The sequence below is a fragment of the Mus caroli genome, unplaced genomic scaffold, assembly GCF_978045245.1.
Source record: "Mus caroli unplaced genomic scaffold, Mus_caroli_1 scaffold_4, whole genome shotgun sequence".
NCBI lineage: Eukaryota > Metazoa > Chordata > Mammalia > Rodentia > Muridae > Mus > Mus caroli.
Window position 1 is genome coordinate 35,824,730 of NW_028227259.1, and position 22,017 is coordinate 35,846,746.

Below are 22,017 nucleotides of genomic sequence, written 5' to 3' on the forward strand. Positions count from 1 at the left end.
GTGTTCTAAGCTAAGCGTTGCTTTAACCCATCTGGTTAAGGTTGTTGGGGTGCATAGAGTTACGAGCCAAGAATGACACTCTGCCACTCAGGGCTCCATAAAGAAAGGATCTTGGTGTAGAACTCCTAAAAGAAATGCCAGAATTGACACATAAGTCTGGCCTGCTCGGTTCTGCCCGCCCGCCCCTCTGCCCGCCCTCTTCTGTAAGCGATCTTCCTAAGCTTTGTTCTCTTCAGGGAGCACGTCTACAAGCTTGCTAAATTTACTGTAGGTGTTTCATGTGGGCCAGGGATAGACAAAATTGAGGTGCTGAATGAGTGCTGAGAGAAGGGGTGAGCACTGCTTTGGGGTCGAGAGTCAGATATAAGGGGATGTTACCAGTTGTCCAGAAACTCTGTGACGGTGCCTAGGGACAGGCCTGCCATCACAACTGCCTGTATAATCGGAATGTGCACATGCACGTATGCTCTCCTCTCCCATCAGTCAGGGCAGAGAGCCACACTGCATGTACTAAGGTCTTACAGATCAGACACTGATGGATGGGACGAGGAGCATCTCAGACTCAGTTTCACTAAATTGGGAATACCATATAACAGGGCACCAAGAGATGATCTCTAATTTAGCTTAGAACTCTAGATTTGGCAGGACACTAAAGAACAACCTGGCCGGGCGTGGTGGCGCACACCTTTGATCCCAGCACTCGGGAGGTAGAAGCAGGCAGATTTCTGAGTTCGAGGACAGCCAGGGCTACACAGAGAAACCCTGTCTCAAAAATACAAAACAAAACAAAACAAAACAAAAATCTGCTTTTCCTTTAATACCTTTGCTTTTAAACATCGCACTGGTGCCCACCAACTGTAGAAGGAACAGTGTTATTCTGAAGCTTACAGGGCTCTACTGTGCAGACTTGTATGGCTTTCAAGTGAACAGAGAGCCACAAGCACCTCTCCACACATCAGTGGGGCCAGACTGGCCCTGTGGAGCCTTGGAATACCCTGTCTTTTCCTGATCATTTCAAGCTTGCTACCCACCACTCAGGACAGTTCCTGTTCTCTGGGTTAGACTGTGCTGTGCTTCCAGCCTGCTTTGCCTTCAGCCTCGGTGCAGAGGGTACAGTGCAGGGATCAGAAGGAGTCGACATTCCCCTTCATCTTGGTTTCCTCATGCAGAGCAATGTGGGTACGGTTACGTTGTATTGATGGAATACGGTGTCAAAGCAGCTGCCTTGTGTAGCTGTGTGGAGTGTGTTCTGCTGGGGTTACACTGAAATGGGCCATGGTACACAGAGTTGGGTACACAGAGGCAGCTAGATGGGAAAGGATGCAGCACTGGGGGATTGAATTTAAGTCTTATATGTGGTCAAGGACATGATAATTAGTCTTAGACGAGGTTTTATGTCCTCATTCCTGTTCTGGCAGGAAAGTATTTTATGTGTGCTGAAAGTTTTGAGTGGCTTTTAGAGGACATTGCCCAGGCTAACCTCAGATTTCCTGAGGCCTTACCTCCGGCCTCCTAGGTGCTGGATTGATATTGGTTTTGTATATGCTGGGCAAGTGCTCTGCTGCCTGTACCTGAAGATCTTTAGATTCTTGCTTGCTTCTGTGTGAGGTGGTAGCAGCTGAACTTTCTGCTGGCTGGCTTCCTTTGTTAAGGAACTTGTGCTGCACTGGATTGTAGCACTGCTTTCAGAGTCAGCTCGGCTCTGGGCTTCTATATAAACTGCGTCTACCAGTTCACTTGTACTGTCTATCCTTAAGAGTCACTTCAGTGCTGACCTTAGAGCTTCCTCACAACTGCAAATCTTGGAGCTTCTGCCATTCACAGGACCCACCTATTCTGGAGCAGCCACCAGCTCAGGCAGTTACAGGACAGACAAGAAATGTGCTGAGTTGAAGCCTGGTGGTAATGGTGGGGAGGGCACTTCATTTTATTTATTTACTTATTTATTTGAACAAGTCCACTTTACACAGCCATGGCTGTCCTGGAGCTAACTACTCACTATATAAACCAATCTGGCCTTGAAATCACAAGGCTTTGCCTGCCTCTGCCTCTCCTGAGTGCTGTGATTAAAGATGTGCACCACCGTGCCAGCTGGAGGATGTATGTTTAGAGGAGCAGTGCTCTGTAGTATTTGTGCACTATGGGACCTGGAAGACCTCTGGCCTTTGGGGAGTTGGCAGGGTTCCCTTAATGTAGTCAGTCACCTTATCTGATGTACTCTGGGAACTGATTACAGTCCTTGTCTGCTGCCCATTTGAATGCAACATGGCTGCCTCAGGGGACTAGGCTTATCTTCTGCATAATGCATTGGCCCTGCCAGAAGAAAACTTTTGCCACTTCTGTCAGAATAGAGGCTGTGGTAATCACACTTCTTCCCTGCACCCTGAGCTTCAATGGTAGAAATTGTGAGACCTGTGGATCCTAGGCCATGGCAATGCTGACAGGTGGCACCTTCTAACTCTTGTCTTTTCCCTCAGAGCTGCCTAGAGTTCAGCCTCAGGATTCAGGAGTTCATTGAACTTGTCCGGCAGAACAAGCGCCTGGATGCTGTGAGGTAGGTAGGATATGCCATATACAAGGTTTCTATGGTAAGGCAGGATACTACGTGCCATTGCCTCTTCTCCACCCTCATGGTTGGAGTGCTGGACAGGGAAACACATGATGGGCACTTCCAGTTTGATGGCCTCGGTCGTGCATGCCCACTAAATCTCTGTGTTCCCAAGCCAGAGATTAGGTTGAGGTCCCCTGCTCATCAGGCAGTTTCATGTGGCACTGTAGACCCCAATAGCTGCCAAGTGAGTTAGGCTGGCATCCCAACCAACCACCCATGTAAACCTGTGTGATCCTGTGGGTTAGAATGGTGTCCTGCGTCTGGCCCACCATGGGACTAGAGCTGCTCATGGAGGTGGACTCAGGAAGTTTGCATGCACTCCATGCCATTGTAGGGCAGCCATTGTGCTGTGAAAAGCCGTAGAACACAGCTCCAGGGGTGGGGATACGCAGTCTGAGGTCCCCTAGGAATTGCTGGTGTTGGGCTCAGACTCTCGGGTACCACAGACACTGCTGGGTGCCTTGAAAGATCTGGCTCTGGGGCCCCCAGGTTGTACGGAGGCCAGGGACAGCAGGTTCTCATTCTCAGACACTGCTGGATGCTGCAGAAGAGCTGAGAACAGAGTGGGGCCTGCAGGCGGGCTCTAGCCCAGGGCTGAAGGGAGAAGGGTGGGAAAAGAAAACTCTGGCTGATCCCCTCGGGGAGGAGAGAGTGTCCTGGGCTGCTTGGCTTGGTGGAGACTGTGTTTGGGAACACAGGGAGGCCTGGGGGGTTGGGGGATGGGAGATTAGATGCATGGCTCTTTAGAGGAAGACCTTCTCCATTGCTCCAGCACAGTGGTCCCAATGGGAAGAGGCAGTCCATGGTTTTAAGGCATTTATTGTCCTGGTGGGGAAGGAGAGCTAAGAGGGAAGTAGAGGCTGGCCATGGTCACATGGAAAGAGGGGAGGAAGGGCATGTGGAGAGAGGGGGAGCAAGAGGGCAAGAGAGAGAGACAAGAGTAAGAGAGGGAGGAGGGGACAAGAAGCCTCTTCTATAGTAGGTCAGGCCTACCTGGCTGTTGGCAGGTAACTGTGGGGGGTAGAGTCCAGACAGAACACCAGGAGCTTGGGGTGTTGCCCTATGGGACTGATGGCCACAGAATTATGGAGTTGAAGCCTCATGTCAGGAGCCTAGTGTCTGGGAGTGTGGCAAACTTTCTTCCATCCCTTGCAGAGTTATCTTCTGGGTCTCCGGGGTTTAAACCTAGCTCAGCCAGAAAGCAGGCTGCCTTTCACGGTCCCACATGATCTTGGCTCTGTGTCTCATCTTTTCCACTTGGGAAATAGTCTTCAGCTTTAAGTAACAAGTATGCTCCAAGGGAAACTGAACCGGTCAGTTAAAAGTTTCTGTTGTGATGTTTTCTACATGATCATTTGAGAGCATGCTCACAGCAGGAAGATTATCTGAGGGCTTTCTGCAGGCATATCTGAGCTTCTGAGGTCTATTTCTGCCCTAAAGGTACAGGAAAGAGTGGCTGGCTGCCCATGTGGCCTCTACCCTCACAGGTAGTCTCTACCCTCACATGGGTCTCTAGCAGTCATCAAACATAAGGCCAGCTGTCATTCCTGCTTACTCTTGTTTGACTGAAATGTCGCAGAGAGTGCCATGCTCCAGTTTCCATGTGGCAGTTTCCTTCTCCCGACCCACTTGCATTTAGTCAGCTTTTAAAGCCTTCCTAGTGTCTCTACCAGGTGTCTAGTCAGTACATGCCAAAGCTGGAGCAGTAACTTCTGTAGTTGGGGTTCTTCAGTTCTAGCTTTTCCAAGGCTTCTGCTCAGTCCTGGAGTGTGAGCAGGGAAGAACATTCAGGTGGCCATGAATAAAACATCAGACCAAGCAACTGAATTGGTGGGCATACTTGTTACTTAAAGCTGATTACTATTCCTCAGGTGGAGAAGATGGGACACAGCCTGATCACATGGTTTACATGGTTTGGTTGGGATGCCAGCCTAGCTCACTTGATAGCTATTAGTGTTTAGACTGCCACATGAAACTGTGATGAGCAGGGGACCTCATGTGGTTGACCTTGGACTTGTGCTGAACTGGTGACATTTCCACTGTGATTGCTGAGACTCAGCAGTAACATGTCCCACCAGAGAGTCCTGCAGGCCCAGCCCAGGTGTAGCTTTTAGTAAACCCAGGACTGCTCTTTCTTAGGAGCATGGGAGGGTGAGGGTAGGGCAGCTAGAGCTGGCTGTGGGCCTTACTTCACCTTATCTCATGCATTTGTGACTAGGAGAGCATGGCCTACCTACACAGTCAGTGTCCTCCTTTGATCCCCTTCTTTCTGGGCCCTGAGCATGGTAGGCAAGTGTTCTATCACTGAGTTAAAGACTTTGGTCATGCCAGGAATAGTGGTATATATCTCTAATCCTAGCATTTAGAAGGTTGAGGCAAGTGGATCCTGGTGAGGTTGGTGATAGCCTAGCCTGGTCTACATAGCAAGTTCCTCCCATTTAAGGAAGAAAGAAAGAGGCTCGCAGTGAACTGCCCAACCTCAGACTCCTGAGCTGAAGCAGTCCTCTCCTCAGCCTTTGACCTGAGACTTGACCTGTGTCTCCACAGTGGTACAGGGGACTGTCAGTCTCCACAGAGCTTTCAAGGGCTGGCTGGCTGGCTGGTTTGGGTATATCAGTCTCTGGATGTCTCACACTCTGGTATTCAAAGAAAAATTTGACATCACTGTATGTCAGTTGTCAGTTTTACCACTATGATGCATACCTGAGGCAAACACCTTTGTGGGCAAATGGGCTCATGTTGGCTTGTGTTTCCTGTCCATGGTTACTTAGTCCCATTGCACAGGCCTGTGGTGAGAAGGACCTGACGGCAGAAGTTATTCTGCAGCACAGCTGCCTAGTTCACGGCAGTCAGGAAGTACAGAGTGAGAAGGGGCCAGGGAACCACCATTCCTTCAGGAACATACAGGTGACCTAACTCATTCCTAGGCTCTACCTCTTAAACTTTCTGGTACCTCAAATCGTGCCGCAGGCTGGCAACCAAGCCATCAACATGTAACCCCTGGGAAACAATGAAGTGTCAAACAGTATGTTTTGTTTTGTTCTGTTTCGTTTGAGGTTATTTTTTTCCTTATACTGTTTGTGATGTACATTAAAGCAAGGTCAGTTCTTTTGCCTTGAGATTAAGATGTCAGAGTCCTAGGCCTGATATTGGTCTCTGTCCACTGTTTCTGTTGACTGGAAAGTTATATCAACCAGCTGGCTATGTCCTAAACCTGAACATGCCTCCCTCTTCCTCTGGCTTTGTGGCCATCTTGCTACTCCTTGGGGGACTGTTTGGTAACATTTTCTACCAACTTTATTCTCTAAGCATACATACACATACCTCAAGGCTGCCTCAGGTTCCCAGGACCTCTAGCTCTTTTTTTAGCATAGGGCTGATCTCCATTCAGACTTGGTTCCTTGGGTTCTGCTGTGTCACTGGCCACTGTTTAAATGGTCTGGTTCTACAGGAAGGACTGGGGGTGTAGAAGATATGACAGTGGATGAGGCCTTATGGGAAGATGGAAAACCTAAGGCCCTCAGGGTCACTGGCCAGAGAGGAGACTTCTTATATTCCTCCTCCTGGCTGCCCAGTCCTTCCATGCTGGTCAGGAGCCAGCCATATGTGTCACAGTCTGAAAGGTCAGACTGCATTTGTGGGCCTGAGGTGCTTCACACAACTTTTGTTTTTTTGTTTTGTTTTGTTTTGAGACAGGGTATCTCTGTGTAGCCCTGGCTGTCCTGGAACTCACTTTGTAGACCAGGCTGGCCTCAAACTCAGAAATCTGCCTGCCTCTGTCTCCCAAATGCTGGGATTAAAGGCGTGTGCCACCACTGCCCAGTGAGATTTTATTTTTATTTTATGTATGTGAGTACACTTGCTGTTGTTGCCTTCAGACAACCAGGAGAGGGCGTTGGATTCCTTTACAGATGGTTGTGAGCCACCATGTGGTTGCTGGGTATTGAACTCAGGTCATCTGGAAGAGCAGCCAGTGTTCTTAACCACTGAGCCATCTCTCCAGCCCAACAACTTTCTATGGAAAATACTGGACTAGAAGTCCCTGGACATGAAGGGTAAGCACTCAGGGCAATTGGAGTAACTCAAGGCTCAAGCAGTAATTCTAGTCCTAAGTGAACCCATCTCCTGATATCTTGACCATGCACACACACAGCTCCATCCTCACCCCCCAGCACATGGTATTCCTTTGTGTCAGACTCTGAAAAACCTGTTAGTCCAGATCCTTAAAATTGGAGGTTTGAGCCGGGCGTGGTGGCGCACGCCTTTAGTCCCAGTACTCGGGAGGCAGAGGCAGGCGGATTTCTGAGTTCGAGGCCAGCCTGGTCTACAAAGTGAGTGCCAGGACAGCCAGGGCTACACAGAGAAACCCTGTCTCGAAAAACCAAAAAAAAAAAAAAAAATTGGAGGTTTGGACCTTAGAGGGAGGGTTCAGCAGCAGACAGCAGGCTTGCCTCCAAGCCTGACACCCAAGGTTAACCGCTGAGAACTACATGGTAGAAGGAAAGTTCTAACTCTTGACAAGTTGTCTTCTGACCTGAATTGTTTGTTTCATTATTAAAAAGTTGGGAATATAAACCTAAATGTGCCAAAATGTTGATTTTTAGACATGCAAGAAAGCACTTCAGTCAGGCTGAAGGGAGCCAGCTGGATGAGGTCCGCCAGGTCATGGGCATGTTGGCCTTCCCACCAGACACACATATCTCCCCATACAAGGTAATGTTCATGTCCCTATTCATCTGTGTTCCTGCTGGTCCTTGGAGTCAGGAGTCCTGTGGGGTGGGTTAGAGAGTGCTGGCCAGCTCCTGGGGCTGGCCTATCTGCTGCCATAGCTTGTTCTACTCAGCTGTGCTGCTCTCGCTTCCTTCCGATCTAGGTGGTGAGTGAGAACGTTGAGGCAGAGTCCAGAGGCTTCGGCCTGAAAGGGTCTGGGTCTCCTCCCCCTGCCAGCCTTCCTTGGTGTTCTCTTCTTGTAGTCTTTCTGTCATGTCAGCAGCCTGGCCTTCTTGCTTTTTCTGTAAGTCCAGAGTTGTAGGTCTACAGAGCACTAGAGGGTCACAGTGGTGACCTTGCCCTCCTTTGGCTGCTCCTGGTCTCTTTCCTTGGTGCAGGTCTGTTGCTTTCAGCCCCTGTTGTCTGGCCTGTGGTGGAAGAGGTACAAACCGCAGCCCGAGGGAGCAGTGAATGGTGTCTCACCAAGCAGAGACCTCAGAAGGCGTTAAGTGCAGGATTTGCTCATAGAGTTACATACTCTGTTCCCTGAGCCTTGAGACTGGCCTCTGTCAAAGACCTTTGTGTCTGCCCTACAGCCTCATCCACAGTTGGTCCAACTCTAGTAGCCAGCAGAGGAGAGCTATGTGTTCCTTCCCCAGATAATCCAGTTAATACTGCTAGGTTGGCTCTGGGCCCTAGTAAACCCATATAACTTTCCGATGTGGGACATCTTGTATTGAAATATCATCAGGCCAGAGAGTGTCAGAAATACCTAAATTCGTATTTTAAATTAATGTCTTAAATTTCTCTTCACTGCATTGGAGGTTTGATTTGGGCCTGAGGCATCTGAGTTGGAAGATGAACCATCTCTCAGAAGCAAGGTGTTATGGTTCAGGGAGGATTACAGCAGGTACATGGTACATAGACAGACACATGGTACTTATACCTGCTGTCCCACCAGTGAGCACAAGGAGAAGCCTGCTCATGGGGTCAAAGCTAGCAGGGTAACAGGCTTAGCCCATCAAGTCCTGTCAGTGACAGATTTTTGGTGACATGAAAGAGAAAGACCAAGATCACACCAGAAACCCTAGTCTTAGGGGCAGACAGGAAATTTAGGGTACAGAGAGCTAAAAGAGAACTGAAAGAATGGCTTTGATAAGTTAGGGAGGGAAGAACCAGGGCATTAGTGAGGGAGGCAGAGGAAGCTTCCTTTAGAGGAAAGTTGTGTTTGAACCTCAGAAGGGCCCTGAAGGCTGATGCTGTCCCTTTTATTTAGAGCTTGTCAAACTGGGCACCGTCCTCCACTGACGGCATCTATAGAAGTAATGCTGAACAGTGCATTTATAAGAAAGGTGGAGGTGAAGTGTGTTGCTACCCTAATGATCTGGAGGCTTTATCTCTTGCTTTGTACATGTGCATACCGAATCTGCCTAAGTCACAACATTACCCAGGGATAGTTCTGAGCTGAGGTCATTTGTTATTGTCTGTCTAGCATTTCTTCTCTGGAGTGACCTCTCTTTCAGCTTTAATTCTCTGCAATTCTGTTTCATTGTTTCAAGACCACAGGATACAAACCAGGGAGTGTTGTGGAACATTAAGCCAGCAGGTGTCTTGTATGGCTGTTGGGGCATCTGTACTGGCTGGGCCTCCTAGTAACTGCCAGGGGAGGGTCCCAGCACCTCTGCTTTGTCTTTCAGGACCTCCTGGACCCAGCCCGGTGGCGAATGCTGATCCAGCAGTTTCGATATGATAACTACCGGCTGCACCAGCTGGGAAACAGCTCCGTCTTCACCCTCACCCTGCAGGCTGGGCTCTCAGCAATAAAGACACCGTATCCTTCTTGCTCTACCTTATTCTCTGGGGTAAAGCTTGAGAGGGCCTGAGGCCTAGCAGCTTGGTCTTTCTTTGGTCTGTGTGACCTCTGTGGCTTTTCCATTTCAAATGTTGCTGGTATCTGATACTGGCTTCCCAAGAGACCTGCAGACTTGTCTAGCCAGTTTGACTTCTCAGCTTGACTCATAATGGTCAGGACTCCAGAAAGGTGGCAGCCTTCCTCTGCAGGAAAGACAAGAAAGGCTGACCCCTCCTTGTTTATATTTGGCCTACTATACCAGGAAGGTGATTGCATCCCTTGTATGACTCCCCATTGCATAGCTGACCTATTCCTTCCTGTGATGGACACCTCCCAATCCTCCAATCCCCCACTCTGACCCCCCCCCATGGTAGATTTTCATCTTTGGTGTGGCTGATTTTGTTCCTTGTATGGTTGCTTCTTGCTCATATGTTTGATTCCCATCCCTTGTATGGTCCCTATAGTCAGAACTCAGGCTAACCTCTTGGGTAAGACACCACCACCATCATCACCACCACCACTGCCACCAAGGGTGACTCTCCTTTGTATGGCTAAACCTCTCTGACTGAACCTGTCCCTTGTGTGCCTGGCCTGATTGCTACATGTAGCCAAATCCATTCTGTATGATTGTCCCACAAGGTAGTGACTTTTCTGGCATCACAGCTGGTACCTGTTATGCTATGCTCCAAGCTAAGGCTCAGGGACCATCCTTTTCACCATCTCTGGTGGACTTGAGAGTAGGCATGTGCTTGCCTGCCACCTTCTGGCAATTCACCAGAACATCCCTGTCTCACACTTTGCCTGCTCTCTGAAGAAATTTGAGTTGGGTGTTAGGGTGCCACCAAGTGTACTGTTGTGCCACTGGGTGGCAATACCAATGGCTTGTCTTGCGGCAGGTCTCTGTGAACATTGATAGTGAATGACTATGGCATTCTTTTAACGTGGAGGTTAGCTCTGTTTGTTTTTCTGCTTGGTATCCCTGTGGTCATAAGGATGCCCTGTGGCTAGAGTCACAGCATTCCTGCCTTGTTGCTGATTTGTTGGTACAGCCTTTCCTTAATCCTGTGTACAGACAGTGCTACAAGGAGGATGGCAGCTCTAAGAGCCCTGACTGCCCTGTGTGCAGCCGCTCTCTGAACAAACTGGCACAGCCCCTGCCCATGGCTCACTGTGCCAACTCCCGCCTGGTCTGCAAGATCTCTGGTGACGTGATGAATGAGAATAACCCACCCATGATGCTGCCTAATGGCTATGTCTATGGCTACAATGTGAGGGGCCCGAATATCAGGGCTGGGCTGGGCTGGGCTGGGCTGGGCTGGGCAGGGTAGGGCAGGGCAGGGCAGGGCAGGGCAGGGCAGCTGTGTGAGGGTAAGGGCACCAGGGTGGGGCTATGTCACATGTGACAGGTGTACCTTCAAGAAGTGACTTTGTAGGATTAGATGGCTCCATAGTGAAGAGAGTTTGTTGCTCTTGCAGAGGACCTGGGTTTGGTTTCAAATACCTGCTTGGTGGCTCACAACCATCTACAGCTATCTAGTTCCCTGAGTGACTTGAGTTCCATGGGGTCTGACCTGCTGTTCTGATTTTCACAGGCATCAGACACACACATGCATACATGCAGACAAAATACTCAGAAGTAAATACTGTTAGTTGGTTTATTCTATGGTAGCTTACTTTTTGGAATGAACCGTAATTCAGATCTTAGTTTGCATGGCATTTTCTCATTTTAATGTGTAACTGTGCTCTTGTTTTCCAGTCTCTGCTTTCTATTCGTCAAGATGATAAAGTTGTTTGCCCAAGAACCAAAGAAGTCTTCCACTTCTCCCAAGCTGAGAAAGTATACATCATGTAGGCCCTGCGTTGCTATGGGCACGCCCTTGGCCAGAGGCTGTGGTGGGTGGGAGCCATGCCCTCCTGCCCTGACCCCTGACCCCAGACCCCAGCCTGCATCGACATTTGTTTCTTGCGACCAAAGATCAGTGAGCAACGACAAATACTCTTAGAAAAAGAGGAAGTGAGATTTAATAAGTCTGTGCTTGAGAACAGCATTTGATTGGTAGGATTTGTAACATAAGTCGACGATGCCTCTGCAGGGTCTTGCACCTCTCAAAGGAAACTTTCTCCACAGTGTGACCTGGAGGTTCACCCAGGAAATCCAGAGCATCTCAGAAGTAGGAATTGGTTCATCGGTTATTTCCCTGTGTTTCTCCGTTTCCTTCCTTTTGCTAGTGATGGGACTCAGGGGAGCTTGAGGAGCAGGCTGGTCCTTTGCCAACTCCTGTTGGTCACAGCTTGGGCAAGGTGCTGGCCACACCAGGTTGGCTGCAGTGACTTGTGACGTGGTGCCGAGGCCTTTCCTGACTTCACTGTCTAGCTGCTGCCAAAGCGCCGTGCACCACATGCACCTGGGCTGCTACTTGAGGAGGCTCTGCCCACGTGGCCAGAGTGTCTGGGGCTGTGTCTGCACAGGTTCAGTATCTCACCCTCCAGCACCGCCTTATCTCCTGCTTTGAGAATGTATTCACGGGAAAGCCACTGGACTGAGTTTCTGCAGAGGCCTTGCCAGGTGGTTCCGTAGTCCTAGAGTGTACATGCTTTTCATTACAGAAACTGATAGTTCAGCTAAAATAAGTACTGACGGGTTTTCAAAACAAATGAACCATTGTAATTCACACACACCCATATTGTAGAGGTTTGTATCTAGCGCTTATTTTTGCATGTTGATGTTGATTAGCTAATGAACTGTAAATGTAAAGTGTGTTAATAAAATAGCTTTCTATTTCTCATTTGTGTGTGAGGTGTTTGTAAGACCTCAGGTTTCTTTTGCTAACCCTGCCACCCAGTAGGCCATGCAGCACCTCTGTGGGACATGAGTTTGTCTGTCATGACAGGGAAGGGCACTCAGCATACCTATTTTGATCCAGTATACAAAACATTGTCTGCTAACCTCCAAAGGGCTTCTCTAAGGAATGAGGGCATAAATATCTCAAGTCCTAAGGTAACATTTGGCTCCTGCTGGTCTAGCCAGTGCCCACCTGGAGCCAGACAGAGCATTGCAGGCTTTCTTGCAGGACCAAACTGGATCTTGATCTCTGTTCTTGGGATCTTAGGAACCAGGGTTGGAGGCAAGGCTTCAAGCTGTACACAGTGCCAAGCAGGTGCTCTGTGTGTTCTCTTCACTTTCCCTTACCTGGGCGGGTCCTTCTCTGACTCTCTTTAACCCTCTCTTTAACTCTAGCTCTGATTCTTCCTCTATGGCAGCTGCATTGGCCACATCACCTGCTTCTGCCAGTGTGGCCAAACACAGGTACCCCAGTTCAAATTGGTGAGGGTACCCACTGCTTCCCAGTGCTCTCTGGGGCACCTTTTGCCCTATTTTGGGGTCTCTGTGACCTAGCACCAGTTGACACCTATCATTCTGAAGTCACAGCCTGTCTGGGGCCGCCTTCTACCTGTGGTACCAATGAGAGGTGGCAGCAGAATGACCACAGCACTTTTTTTTTTTAAACCTCCTTGCAGTGTAGCTGTCCTTTGGGTTGAGTTTGATTATTATGAAGTTACCTGACACGACATTCATGTGATTACGAATATTAACATTGTCCTGGGGAAAGGGAAGGTTCAGGAGTCGTCTCCCCTCACCGAGGTTCTCCAAGGTAAACGGATAAGTGGGAGAGTTACAGCTGCTTACAAGCGACACAGGGAGGTGGTGGCACATACCACATAATCCCAGCACTCGGGAGGCAGAGGCAGATAGAGCTCTTGTGAGGTCTAGGCCAGTGTGGATTTCCAAGATAGCAAGAGCTACACAGAGAAATCCTGTCTTGAAAAACAACAAACTACACGGGGAGCTTCTTGGTACTGAAGCTGCCTTCATGTTCCTGGACGTAGTGCACGTAAACTCATTGGTTCGTGAACCTGTACTTGAATCCTGTCTCTGGTCTGCTGCTGCCTTGGCTTTTCCTGTAGTGTAAGTTGGCATGTCCCTCTGCTGTAGTGGCAGTTGCAGGATTTCTGCTTTGGGTGAGAAGACATACAGGTGAAGCTGAGCTTTCTGCCTTGCAGGATCCTGCCTGCGTGAAGGACACATGGGAAGGAATATGCAGGTGACATGCTAGCTTCTGAGTTGGCAGGAAGTAGATATTAGGACAAAATTAAGGTACCGACTTGGTTACTTTTTTATTGCCATAAGATACCAATGGAGGCAATCTACAGAAAGCATTTGAGGGCTCGTGATTCCAGAACATTATTAGAGTCCATGACTATCACGGTGGGAGGTATGGCAGCAGGCAAGTGTGCTGGAGCAACACCTGCCTGAGAGGTCACATCTTGTAACCATGAGGCAGAGAACTAGGGATGTTATGGGCTTTTAAAACAAGACTCACCCCCAGTGACACACCTTTTCCAAGAAGGCCACACCTACTAATCCTCCTTGAACAGTTCCACCAAGCATTCAGACTTGAGCCTATGATAGCCATTCTCACTCAGACCACCACAGATTTGTATGAGTATAGGTATGTGTGTCCTCATTGGAGGTTAGAGGATAACGTTATCATTCTTGAGGTATGTTACCATGACTGTGGAGGTAGGAGCTTTCAAGATGGAAATTGCTGCACTCACACTGTGGTCAGTGTTGCCTGCAGGTGAGGATATTGCAGGGTGATCCAAGCTCCCATGTTGAATTACATGTTTGTTGGTCCCTTCTAATTAGCAAAACTTGGGCTTTAGTGGATAGTGGGGCCAACTCTATGGTAATACCCAAAAGCACCAGGAATAAGGGTTATTGATAAAGAGTACTGGTTATTCTTGCAGAGCACCCAGGTTTGGTTCCCAGCATCCACATGGTAGCATCTTTGATGCCAAGTTCCTGGGAGTTTAGTGCCTTCTAACCCAGGGCACCAGGTACATGCGTGGTGTGCACATACTTGCATGTAAAAAAATACATAAAATATTTAAAAATTAAAACAGGAAGGGGATTTACCATGCATACAACCTTTTGACAACCCAGCTTGAGACATGTTTGGGTAAAAAATGTGTATGAGTGTTTCCCTTTATGTGGGAAGCCACATGTGCCGTTGCAGAGTGGCGCAGGCTTCTGCTGGCCACCACGCATAAGTTTGGGCAAACGACCAATGCTTACTTGTAAAGTTTTTTGCCAAAACACTGCCTGGCCCGGGCATGATAATGAGGCTCTGCAAAGTACTGAGAGAATAACCAATCAGATGTGAGACATGCAAATGAGGTATGTTAATGAGGTACTGTGAGATACTGAGAGAGAGAGTAGCCAATCAGATGAGGAACATGCAAATGAGGCATAGTGCATAACCAATCCGGGTGTGAGACACGCCTCTCCTAGGCCTATATAAGCAGCACCAGTTCTGGGCTCGGGGTCTCTTCGCCTCTACAATCAAGCTCTCCCAATAAACGTGTGCGGAAGGATCCTGTTGCAGCGTCATTCTTGCTGGTCGAGACCGACGCGCGCAAGACCTACATGTGTGTATACAGATGTGTGTGTACCACATGCTTACAGTGCCCACAGTTGCCAGAAAAGGGGATCAGATCCCTTGGAACTGGAATTAGATTTGTGAGCCACAATTCCCATGTGCGTGTTGGGTTTGAATTGAACCCAGGTTCTCTGCAAGAGAAGCAAGAGCATTTGAGTGCTGAGCCATTTCTCCAGCCATCCCCCCTCCCTCAGGCCTTTTGAGCTTGAAAGTGTGATTAGGAAGCTAGATGGATCATAGAGGGATAGACTGGTGCCTCCAGTCAGCGGTGCTGCACCCAACGAGACTCTTGACAGAATAACTCATGTACGTGATGGGATATATTATTACTATAGAGCTTGATGGCTTGTTTAGTTTCCTCATTGTCTCAAGACCAATTCTCACTTGCTTTGAGTGAAAGGCAGTGGACCTTCAGAGATCCTGCCCACCCTCTATATAAAGGCCCTATTATTTAATGCTAGCCTTAAAGTGACTTTCGAGTTTGGCAAAGCATCTGGAAGAACAGCAAAAGCAGCCTTTAAAGACATTAAAGGTTGTGTCAGTGGGGAAAGGATTAGGCCTGAGAACAAATAGGGTATTGAAAGAAAATCTCAGTGCCATGGGCAAGCTACCTCATGAACTGTTGGCCTGGGTGCCAGTGAAGCCCCCACATACAGGCCTTTGCCTTTGTTGTTGTTGAAACAGACTCCCTCTGCACTCCCTATTCCCTAATTGCTTTAGCTGTCCTGGAACTCACTATGTAGACCAGGCTGGACTTTAATTGCACCTGCCTCCTGGGTATGAGAATTAAAAGGCAGGTGCCACCATATCTGTCTTTGACTAGTAACTCTTCCTATTAGACTTAAGTCTGTTATCTGCTACTTGTTTCTGATTTGTCCCATCTGTTCTTTGTTCCCTTTTCTGTTTTCACCTGTATCCATTTTGTTTATTTTAAATTAATCTCATGGGGAAGTCGGTGAGACAGAGTTTCTCTATGTTGCTCTGACTGTCCAGAACTCATTCTGTAGACCAAGCTGGCCTCAAACTCACAGAGATCCACCTGCCTCTGCCTCCCGAATGCTGGGATCAAAGGCATGTGCCACCACACCTGGCCTGTCTTTGCAATCTTACAAGTGATGATCCACTTTTCTGCAGGATCAAATCTAGGGCCTCACACAAGCTGTGTAAATAAATGTAAGTAAGCCATTCTCTGCCCTGCTGCATCTAATTAATTTTGTTACTTTAGGGGTTCTCTTGATGATAGTGGTATGTTCTGAGAAATGGGTCATTAGGCAGTTACATCGTTATGTGACCATAGTATGTACTTAAACATCTGCTGTATCATTAGGTGTCTAATTTGGTTTGTCATCAACTGAAATGGCATCATATACTATGTGACTGTTTATCACAATATACCTCCGAGCAGTTAGTATACTGATTTATGTAAGAATACAACTCTTGGAACATATATTACCATTTCCTCCCTCCACATCACTTCAGTAGCTGTTGTCATAATTTTTTCCTCAATATTGAACTTCAAAATCTATTGAACTGTGGCTTATAGAAGAGATTTGCAATCCTTTCATCCGCTTTATCGTTTCCAGTTCTTGAGTTGCTCAGAGTCTGGATCTGCTCTTGTTTCCTTCCCAGGACCCCCTGTGAAGTGCTGGCAGGCCACTTCTTGCTCCTGTCTGCAGCAAGCTCAACTTTTGAAGGATGGCCCCCTCCCCCGCTGCACATATGTACAAGCCTGGCTTGACACAACCTTTTCTTGTGCTTCTTTAAAAGACATTTTACAACTACTGAGATCACGCAGCTGCTAAGCCTGGCAACTTCCGTTTGAGTAGTGGAACCCACATGGTGGAGAGAACCACCTCTCAGAAATTGTCCTAGAAATTGACCCTAGGGAGGGTCCCACCTTCTAACCCCCCAATGAAAAAATGTAATAATATCTTAAAGACATTTCATTCTCTTTAAATTTTGGGGGTGGGGTGGGGGCAATCTGTGCATGTAAAATGAGAAACTACAGTCCACGATCAATCCCACGGGTGTATGAGGACTGGGGCCTGCCACGAAGTGGTGGGAAGAGCTCAGATTCCAAGCACCACAAGTTGAGTTGCCAGATCCTCACATATTGAACACAAATGAAGGGGGGGGGGGGCGTGTCGGGGGAGTCCAGTTGACTTTGTTCACTGGCCCGGATTCAGGGAAGGGTAGGTAAGTGGGTGGGGCAGTAGGCACACCATGCTTTTAACAGTCTAGTCCAGAAGCTCAAGACCGTCCTGCAGGACACACAAACTGGCTGAATGCCTGCTCTGTGGGTGCAGACCCGAACCCCAAACCGGATACACAGGGAGACCGGTGTATGCTTCTCCTTTGCTAAGCGAAGCAGGAGCTGACAGCGGAAAGGCAGAGCGAGTTGTGAGCCGGCTAAGGCGGCAGTGTCCGGGGTCTGTGCGTCCAAGAGTTGGGCTGAAGCAGCGTGAGGTTGGTAGGGGCCAGAGTTCTGAACACTGTGAGGCTGTAGGAAGGGAGCAAGCAGCTCTAGCCGAGAACTGACATATCTTTTACAATCATCTACGTTGAGACTGAACTGACATTTGAAAACATCCAATCAGTGCAACCACCACTACCCCAGGGCAGCCTTGCAACGGTGCCTCCCACCATAGCCTGTCCTGGGGTGGACAACTGACCCGGTCAGGGAGACGGGTCGACCCTTCCCAACCGGACTTGCGCCCAGATTCCCTTCTGAGCTTTCTTAGCAGATATACAGAGGCTGTACATAGGCCGCGAGCCTCCTGGTGGCCAGAGAACTGATCCCCAGATCAAAACTTCTTCCTGCACCTCAGTCTCAGACTCCTGACCCAAAGCCACCGCCCCTTTAAGAACTTGCCGGGCCCTCCCGCCTCCTTTTTCTCGCGCTTAGTTCTTCTCGATCTGCCCCGCCCCCTGGAGGCGCGTTGCGTCACCGCGTTGCCGCGTCCTCGCGCCTGCGCTGTGGAGCCACTCCGAGCAAATGACGGAGACGGGGGCTGCCTCATCTGAAAGGGACTGGACCAGAGCGGGCGCGTCGCGGTGACTTCCGCTCCTGCGCCGCGGGTCTTCGCGAGTGTGTGCCCGCTGCTCTCTGGGGCCTGTAACAGAGCTCTGTCTACACCGGAAGGGGTGGGCGAAACAAGCTGCTGCATCCTGCGGGCCGTGTCACCGGGGCTGCGGGACGCTGGTATTACGTCTCCTGAGGCAGCGAGTGCGGCGGACTGAGGGTCGTGGCTGGTCAGATTCTCGGCCCTTTGGGTCGGATCAGTCGCCCCCGCAGTTGTCCAGAGACTGTCGCTTGCAGAGAGCGAGTTTCTTGTGCGGCCAGTTTTCGTAAAATTTAGTGACATTTCCCCTTAGCCCGCGGTAACGTCACCTACACAGCTGACCGAAAGACTGCCGGAGTTAGTCTCATCTTTAAAACCTTAGCTAATTATCACCGAAGGGCTTGATGGCCTTCCGTGGGAATGTGGTGGCTAGCCTTCTTCGCCTGGGAGACATCCTACAGAGGCACCCTAGGGCCTTTGCCGTAATCCCCAGTATTTGGAGTCCCCCAGAAACTTAAACCTAAGACCGTGAAGTATTTATTGTATGTTAACTCAGCATCTCCGCGTCCCTTGTTTCTAGATATGGATCAGAAACTTTCACAGTTGATAGAGGAGCTCACAACTTCAGGAGAATCCCAACTCAATGCTCAGAAAATGAAGGAACTGAAGAAAATTTGCAAGTATGTATTGAGGGGACATGTGCCAATGTCCCCTGAGCACCCACACCGTGGAGATTGTGGACCCTAGGAAGGAATCGTCTGATCACCAGGGCATGGTGGCATTTGCCTGTTGTGAGGTAGAGTTGGGAGTAGCATGAGTTCCCCGCAGCTTGGGCTACATAGTAAGGCCTTGTCTCAGGAACGACTAAAGGATTTCTGGGGCTGTAATCCTGGTGTACCTAGGTCCAGAATGTCGCGCAAACTCTGAACTTGGTGCCTCTGACGATTTCTGTAAGGTATAAAGCAATCACACTATGTCAGTAAAAGTATATCCTCTTCTTTTCTGTTGGAGTAAAGAGTTCATGATTGGGTCAGTGGCTCTGGCCTCCCCGCCCCCGCCCCACCCCCATGGATGAGCTCAGGAACCCCAAGCATGCTGGACAAACTGTACCACTGAGCTACCTCTATTATTATTTTTTTTCTCCTCCTCCTTCTTTCTCTCTTTCTCTCTCTCTCTGACAAATTCTCATGTAGCCCAGGTTAACCTCTTTACTATGTAGCTAAGGCTGGCTGTGAATTTCTGATCTTCCTGCTTCCACTTAACTGTTCCTTTGGGGTCATAGGCATGTACCATCATAGAACCCAATATTTTTTTTAAAGATTTGTTTATTATTATACATAAGTACACTGTAGCTGTCTTCAGACACCAGAAGAGGACGTCAGATCTTATTACAGATGGTTGTGAGCCGCCGTGTGGTGGCAGAGATTTGAACCTCAGAAGAGTGGTCAGCGTTCTTACCCGCTGAGCCATCTCTGCAGCCCGGACCCAATCTTTAAAGCAGTCATTCTCATCCTTATTAATCCCTCGGAAGGAAGCACCGCGATGCTCCCTGCCTTGCTACTCGAGGCAGTCTTATTTGGTTAGGAAGCAAAATTCCTTCATTGCCTTGGTCACTAGTGAGCCTTTGTTTATAAAATGAGAGAACTTAAATGATTCTTTCTGAAGTGGTAGAGTATTCACATTGCAATAATTCTGGACCTGGTTTAGCTGTACACCCCAGAAAAACCTCCAAGTGTGATTTACATAGGGTATGGAAATGGGAATAGAGGAGCAACCCAGAGGACTTTGAAAACCTTTTGCTCCATTTCCTGTAGAGGATTCTGGTCTATGCACTCAGGCCTGTCTGGCTGACACTGGGGTTCAGAGGGCACCTCTAGAGGGGTTCTAGGCTTTCATGTATCAGAACAAAGATTGTGTAGTAGCAACTAAAGCAAGAAAGTTTCTTAAGAGTGAGTGAGTATCCTTCCAAGGGAGAAAGCTGGCTCAAGCAGGGAAAAGTTTAACAGCTCAGATGTCTCTGCTACACAAAGAGTTGGGCTTATTATATCTTACTGTGAGCATTTGCTGCTCTGTCTGTTGTATTTCTACATTACCACCTCATGCATTCCATGTCTGATAGTTTGAATGAGAATGGTTCGTGTATTTGAGTGCTTGGCTCCAAGATGGGGGAATGGTTTGGAAACGATTAAAAGGTGTGGCCTTGTTGGAGGAGGTCATTCATGGTGGGCTTCAAGATTTTAAAAGCCCACTCTATCTCTAGTTAGCTTTCTACTTCATGTCTCAAGATTTGAGCTCTCGACTATTGCTTCAGCACTGTGCTTGTCTGTCTGCTGTCATGTATTCCCCCATGATGTTCATGGGTTCACCCTCTGAAACCATAAGCCCCAATAAACTCTTCCTTCTCTAAATTGCCTGGATTGTGGTGTCTTATCACAGTAATAGAAAAGTAACCAAGACAATGCCTCATTAGCATCCTGAGCCCCTCCCCTCCCCGGGAGGTACATGTCTTAGTATTCTATTGAGCTATAGATTATTCCATAGATTATTATTATTCTTTTTTTTAATTTTTAATATTTTTTATTACATATTTTCCTCAATTACATTTCCAATGCTATCCCAAAAGTCCCCCATAGCGCCCCCCACTTCCCTACCCACCCATTCCCATTCTTTTGGCCCTGGCATTCCCCTATATTGGGGCATATAAAGTTTGCAAGTCCAATGGGCCTCTCTTTCCATTGATGGCCGACTAGGCCATCTTTCGATACATATGCAGCTAGAGACAAGAGCTCCGGGGTACTGGTTAGTTCATCATGTTGTTCCAACTATAGGGTTGCAGATCCCTTTAGCTCCTTGGGTACTTTCTCTAGCTTCTCCATTGGGAGCCCTGTGATACATCCAATAGCTGATTGTGAGCATCCACTCCTGTGTTTGCTAGGCCCCTGCATAGTCTCACAAGAGACAGCTATATTTGGGTCCTTTCAGCAAAATCTTGCTAGTGTATGCAATGGTGTCCGCGTTTAGAAGCTGATTATGGGATGGATCCCTGGATACGGCAGTCTCTAGATGGTCCATCCTTTCATCACAGCTCCAAACTTTGTCTCTGTAACTCCTTCCATGGGTGTTTTGTTCCCAATTCTAAGAAGGGGCACAGTGTCCACATTTTGGTCTTCATTCTTCTTGAGTTTCATGCATTTAGCAAATTGTATCTTATATCTTGGGTATCCTAAGTTTTGGGTATTATTATTCTATAGATTGCCCTCAAGACACTCGAGAGTGCCTGTGTTAGTGATTCCAGTCAGTTTTAGTTGGTTTTAGGTGAGAGAATTTCAGTTTTCCTCTTTGCCAACTTTTCTTTTTATTCTAATTATGTAAGCTTTGTATAAGCCCTTTTGGACCTCACTTTCCACTTGAGATCTATGGATCTAGGAGTCTTTTAGGGAAGCTAAAGAATGATAGTCTGGTGGCCTGCTAAGATGGCAACCTGAGTTCAATCCTAGAAACCTGTGCAAAGGTAGACAGAAAGGGCTGGCTCCATAGACTTGTTCTATCTTCTTCACACATGTGCTGTGCAGTGCACACCCACACATACAGTCAAACACACAATAATAATTTTTCAAGTTAAAAAAATCCCATCTAGCTTCTATAAGTGCTTCCTTGATAGCTCAGGCCATGTAAGAGGGACCACAAGGCTGCCGTCCAGTGACTAGAGAGAAGAATTTGGATTCTCCAGCTAAAATTGTTATAGCTTAGACCCACAGTGAGCTGGGTCTTCTCACATGACTTGCCTATAGGTCAATCTACTAGAGGCATTTTCTTAATTGAGGTTCCCCCTTCCCAGATTAACTTAGCTTGTGTCAAGTTGACAAAACAAAAACAAAAAACTAACCTAGCCAACATGGGCCTCCAAAGGGAAACCTCCAAAGGGAAACCATGACCGCGTGTTTGCCCAGGAGAGCCATCTTTGTGCTGCTTGTTCCCAGTATATTTGAAATACTGCTTTAATCTTGTCTTAACCTGTTGAACCAAACTGGCATTTCTCTTTGAGCATTAGGTAGGCTTACCTCTGGGCTTTTGTTAGCACATCAAGAGCCATCAACCTTTGGAGGACAGCTGACCTCATCTTAACTTTTGAGTTTAGGAGTGAGATATATCCCTTAGGCTTGGAAAAGAAAAAACTATTGATGATATATTGAAAATTTTACAGGGTGCAAAAGAATAATTTCAAAAAGGAATTCACCGTTAGAATAGAGTAAGGAGAAAATAGCGTGTGGTTATAATCAT

At 48.1% G+C, this 22,017-nt stretch overlaps 2 protein-coding genes across 6 annotated transcripts in view; both read left to right on the forward strand.

Moving 5' to 3' along the window:
- The window catches only part of Maea (macrophage erythroblast attacher, E3 ubiquitin ligase), a 39,476-nt gene extending 27,523 nt beyond the window's left edge, over window positions 1–11,953 (forward strand). Inside the window, exons 5-9 of the mRNA XM_021163057.3 lie at window positions 2,478–2,554; window positions 7,216–7,324; window positions 9,019–9,152; window positions 10,246–10,441; window positions 10,930–11,953. Of these exons, the coding sequence (XP_021018716.1) occupies window positions 2,478–2,554; window positions 7,216–7,324; window positions 9,019–9,152; window positions 10,246–10,441; window positions 10,930–11,025 (612 nt within the window). The 3' untranslated portion in view covers window positions 11,026–11,953. The remainder of the gene's footprint in view (window positions 1–2,477; window positions 2,555–7,215; window positions 7,325–9,018; window positions 9,153–10,245; window positions 10,442–10,929) is intronic.
- Window positions 11,954–17,650: 5,697 nt separating this feature from the next.
- Uvssa (UV stimulated scaffold protein A) overlaps window positions 17,651–22,017 on the forward strand; it is a 42,108-nt gene continuing 37,741 nt past the window's right edge. The window contains exons 1-2 of one of the 5 annotated variants that reach the window (XM_029477455.2): window positions 17,651–17,926; window positions 18,317–18,416. In XM_029477455.2, coding sequence (XP_029333315.1) covers window positions 18,319–18,416 — 98 coding nt within the window. In that variant the 5' untranslated portion in view covers window positions 17,651–17,926; window positions 18,317–18,318. Of the gene's footprint in view, window positions 17,927–18,004; window positions 18,094–18,316; window positions 18,417–22,017 lie in introns of those variants that run through there. The other 4 variants (XM_021163842.3, XM_029477456.2, XM_029477457.2 and 1 more) reach the window with 4 other exon arrangements.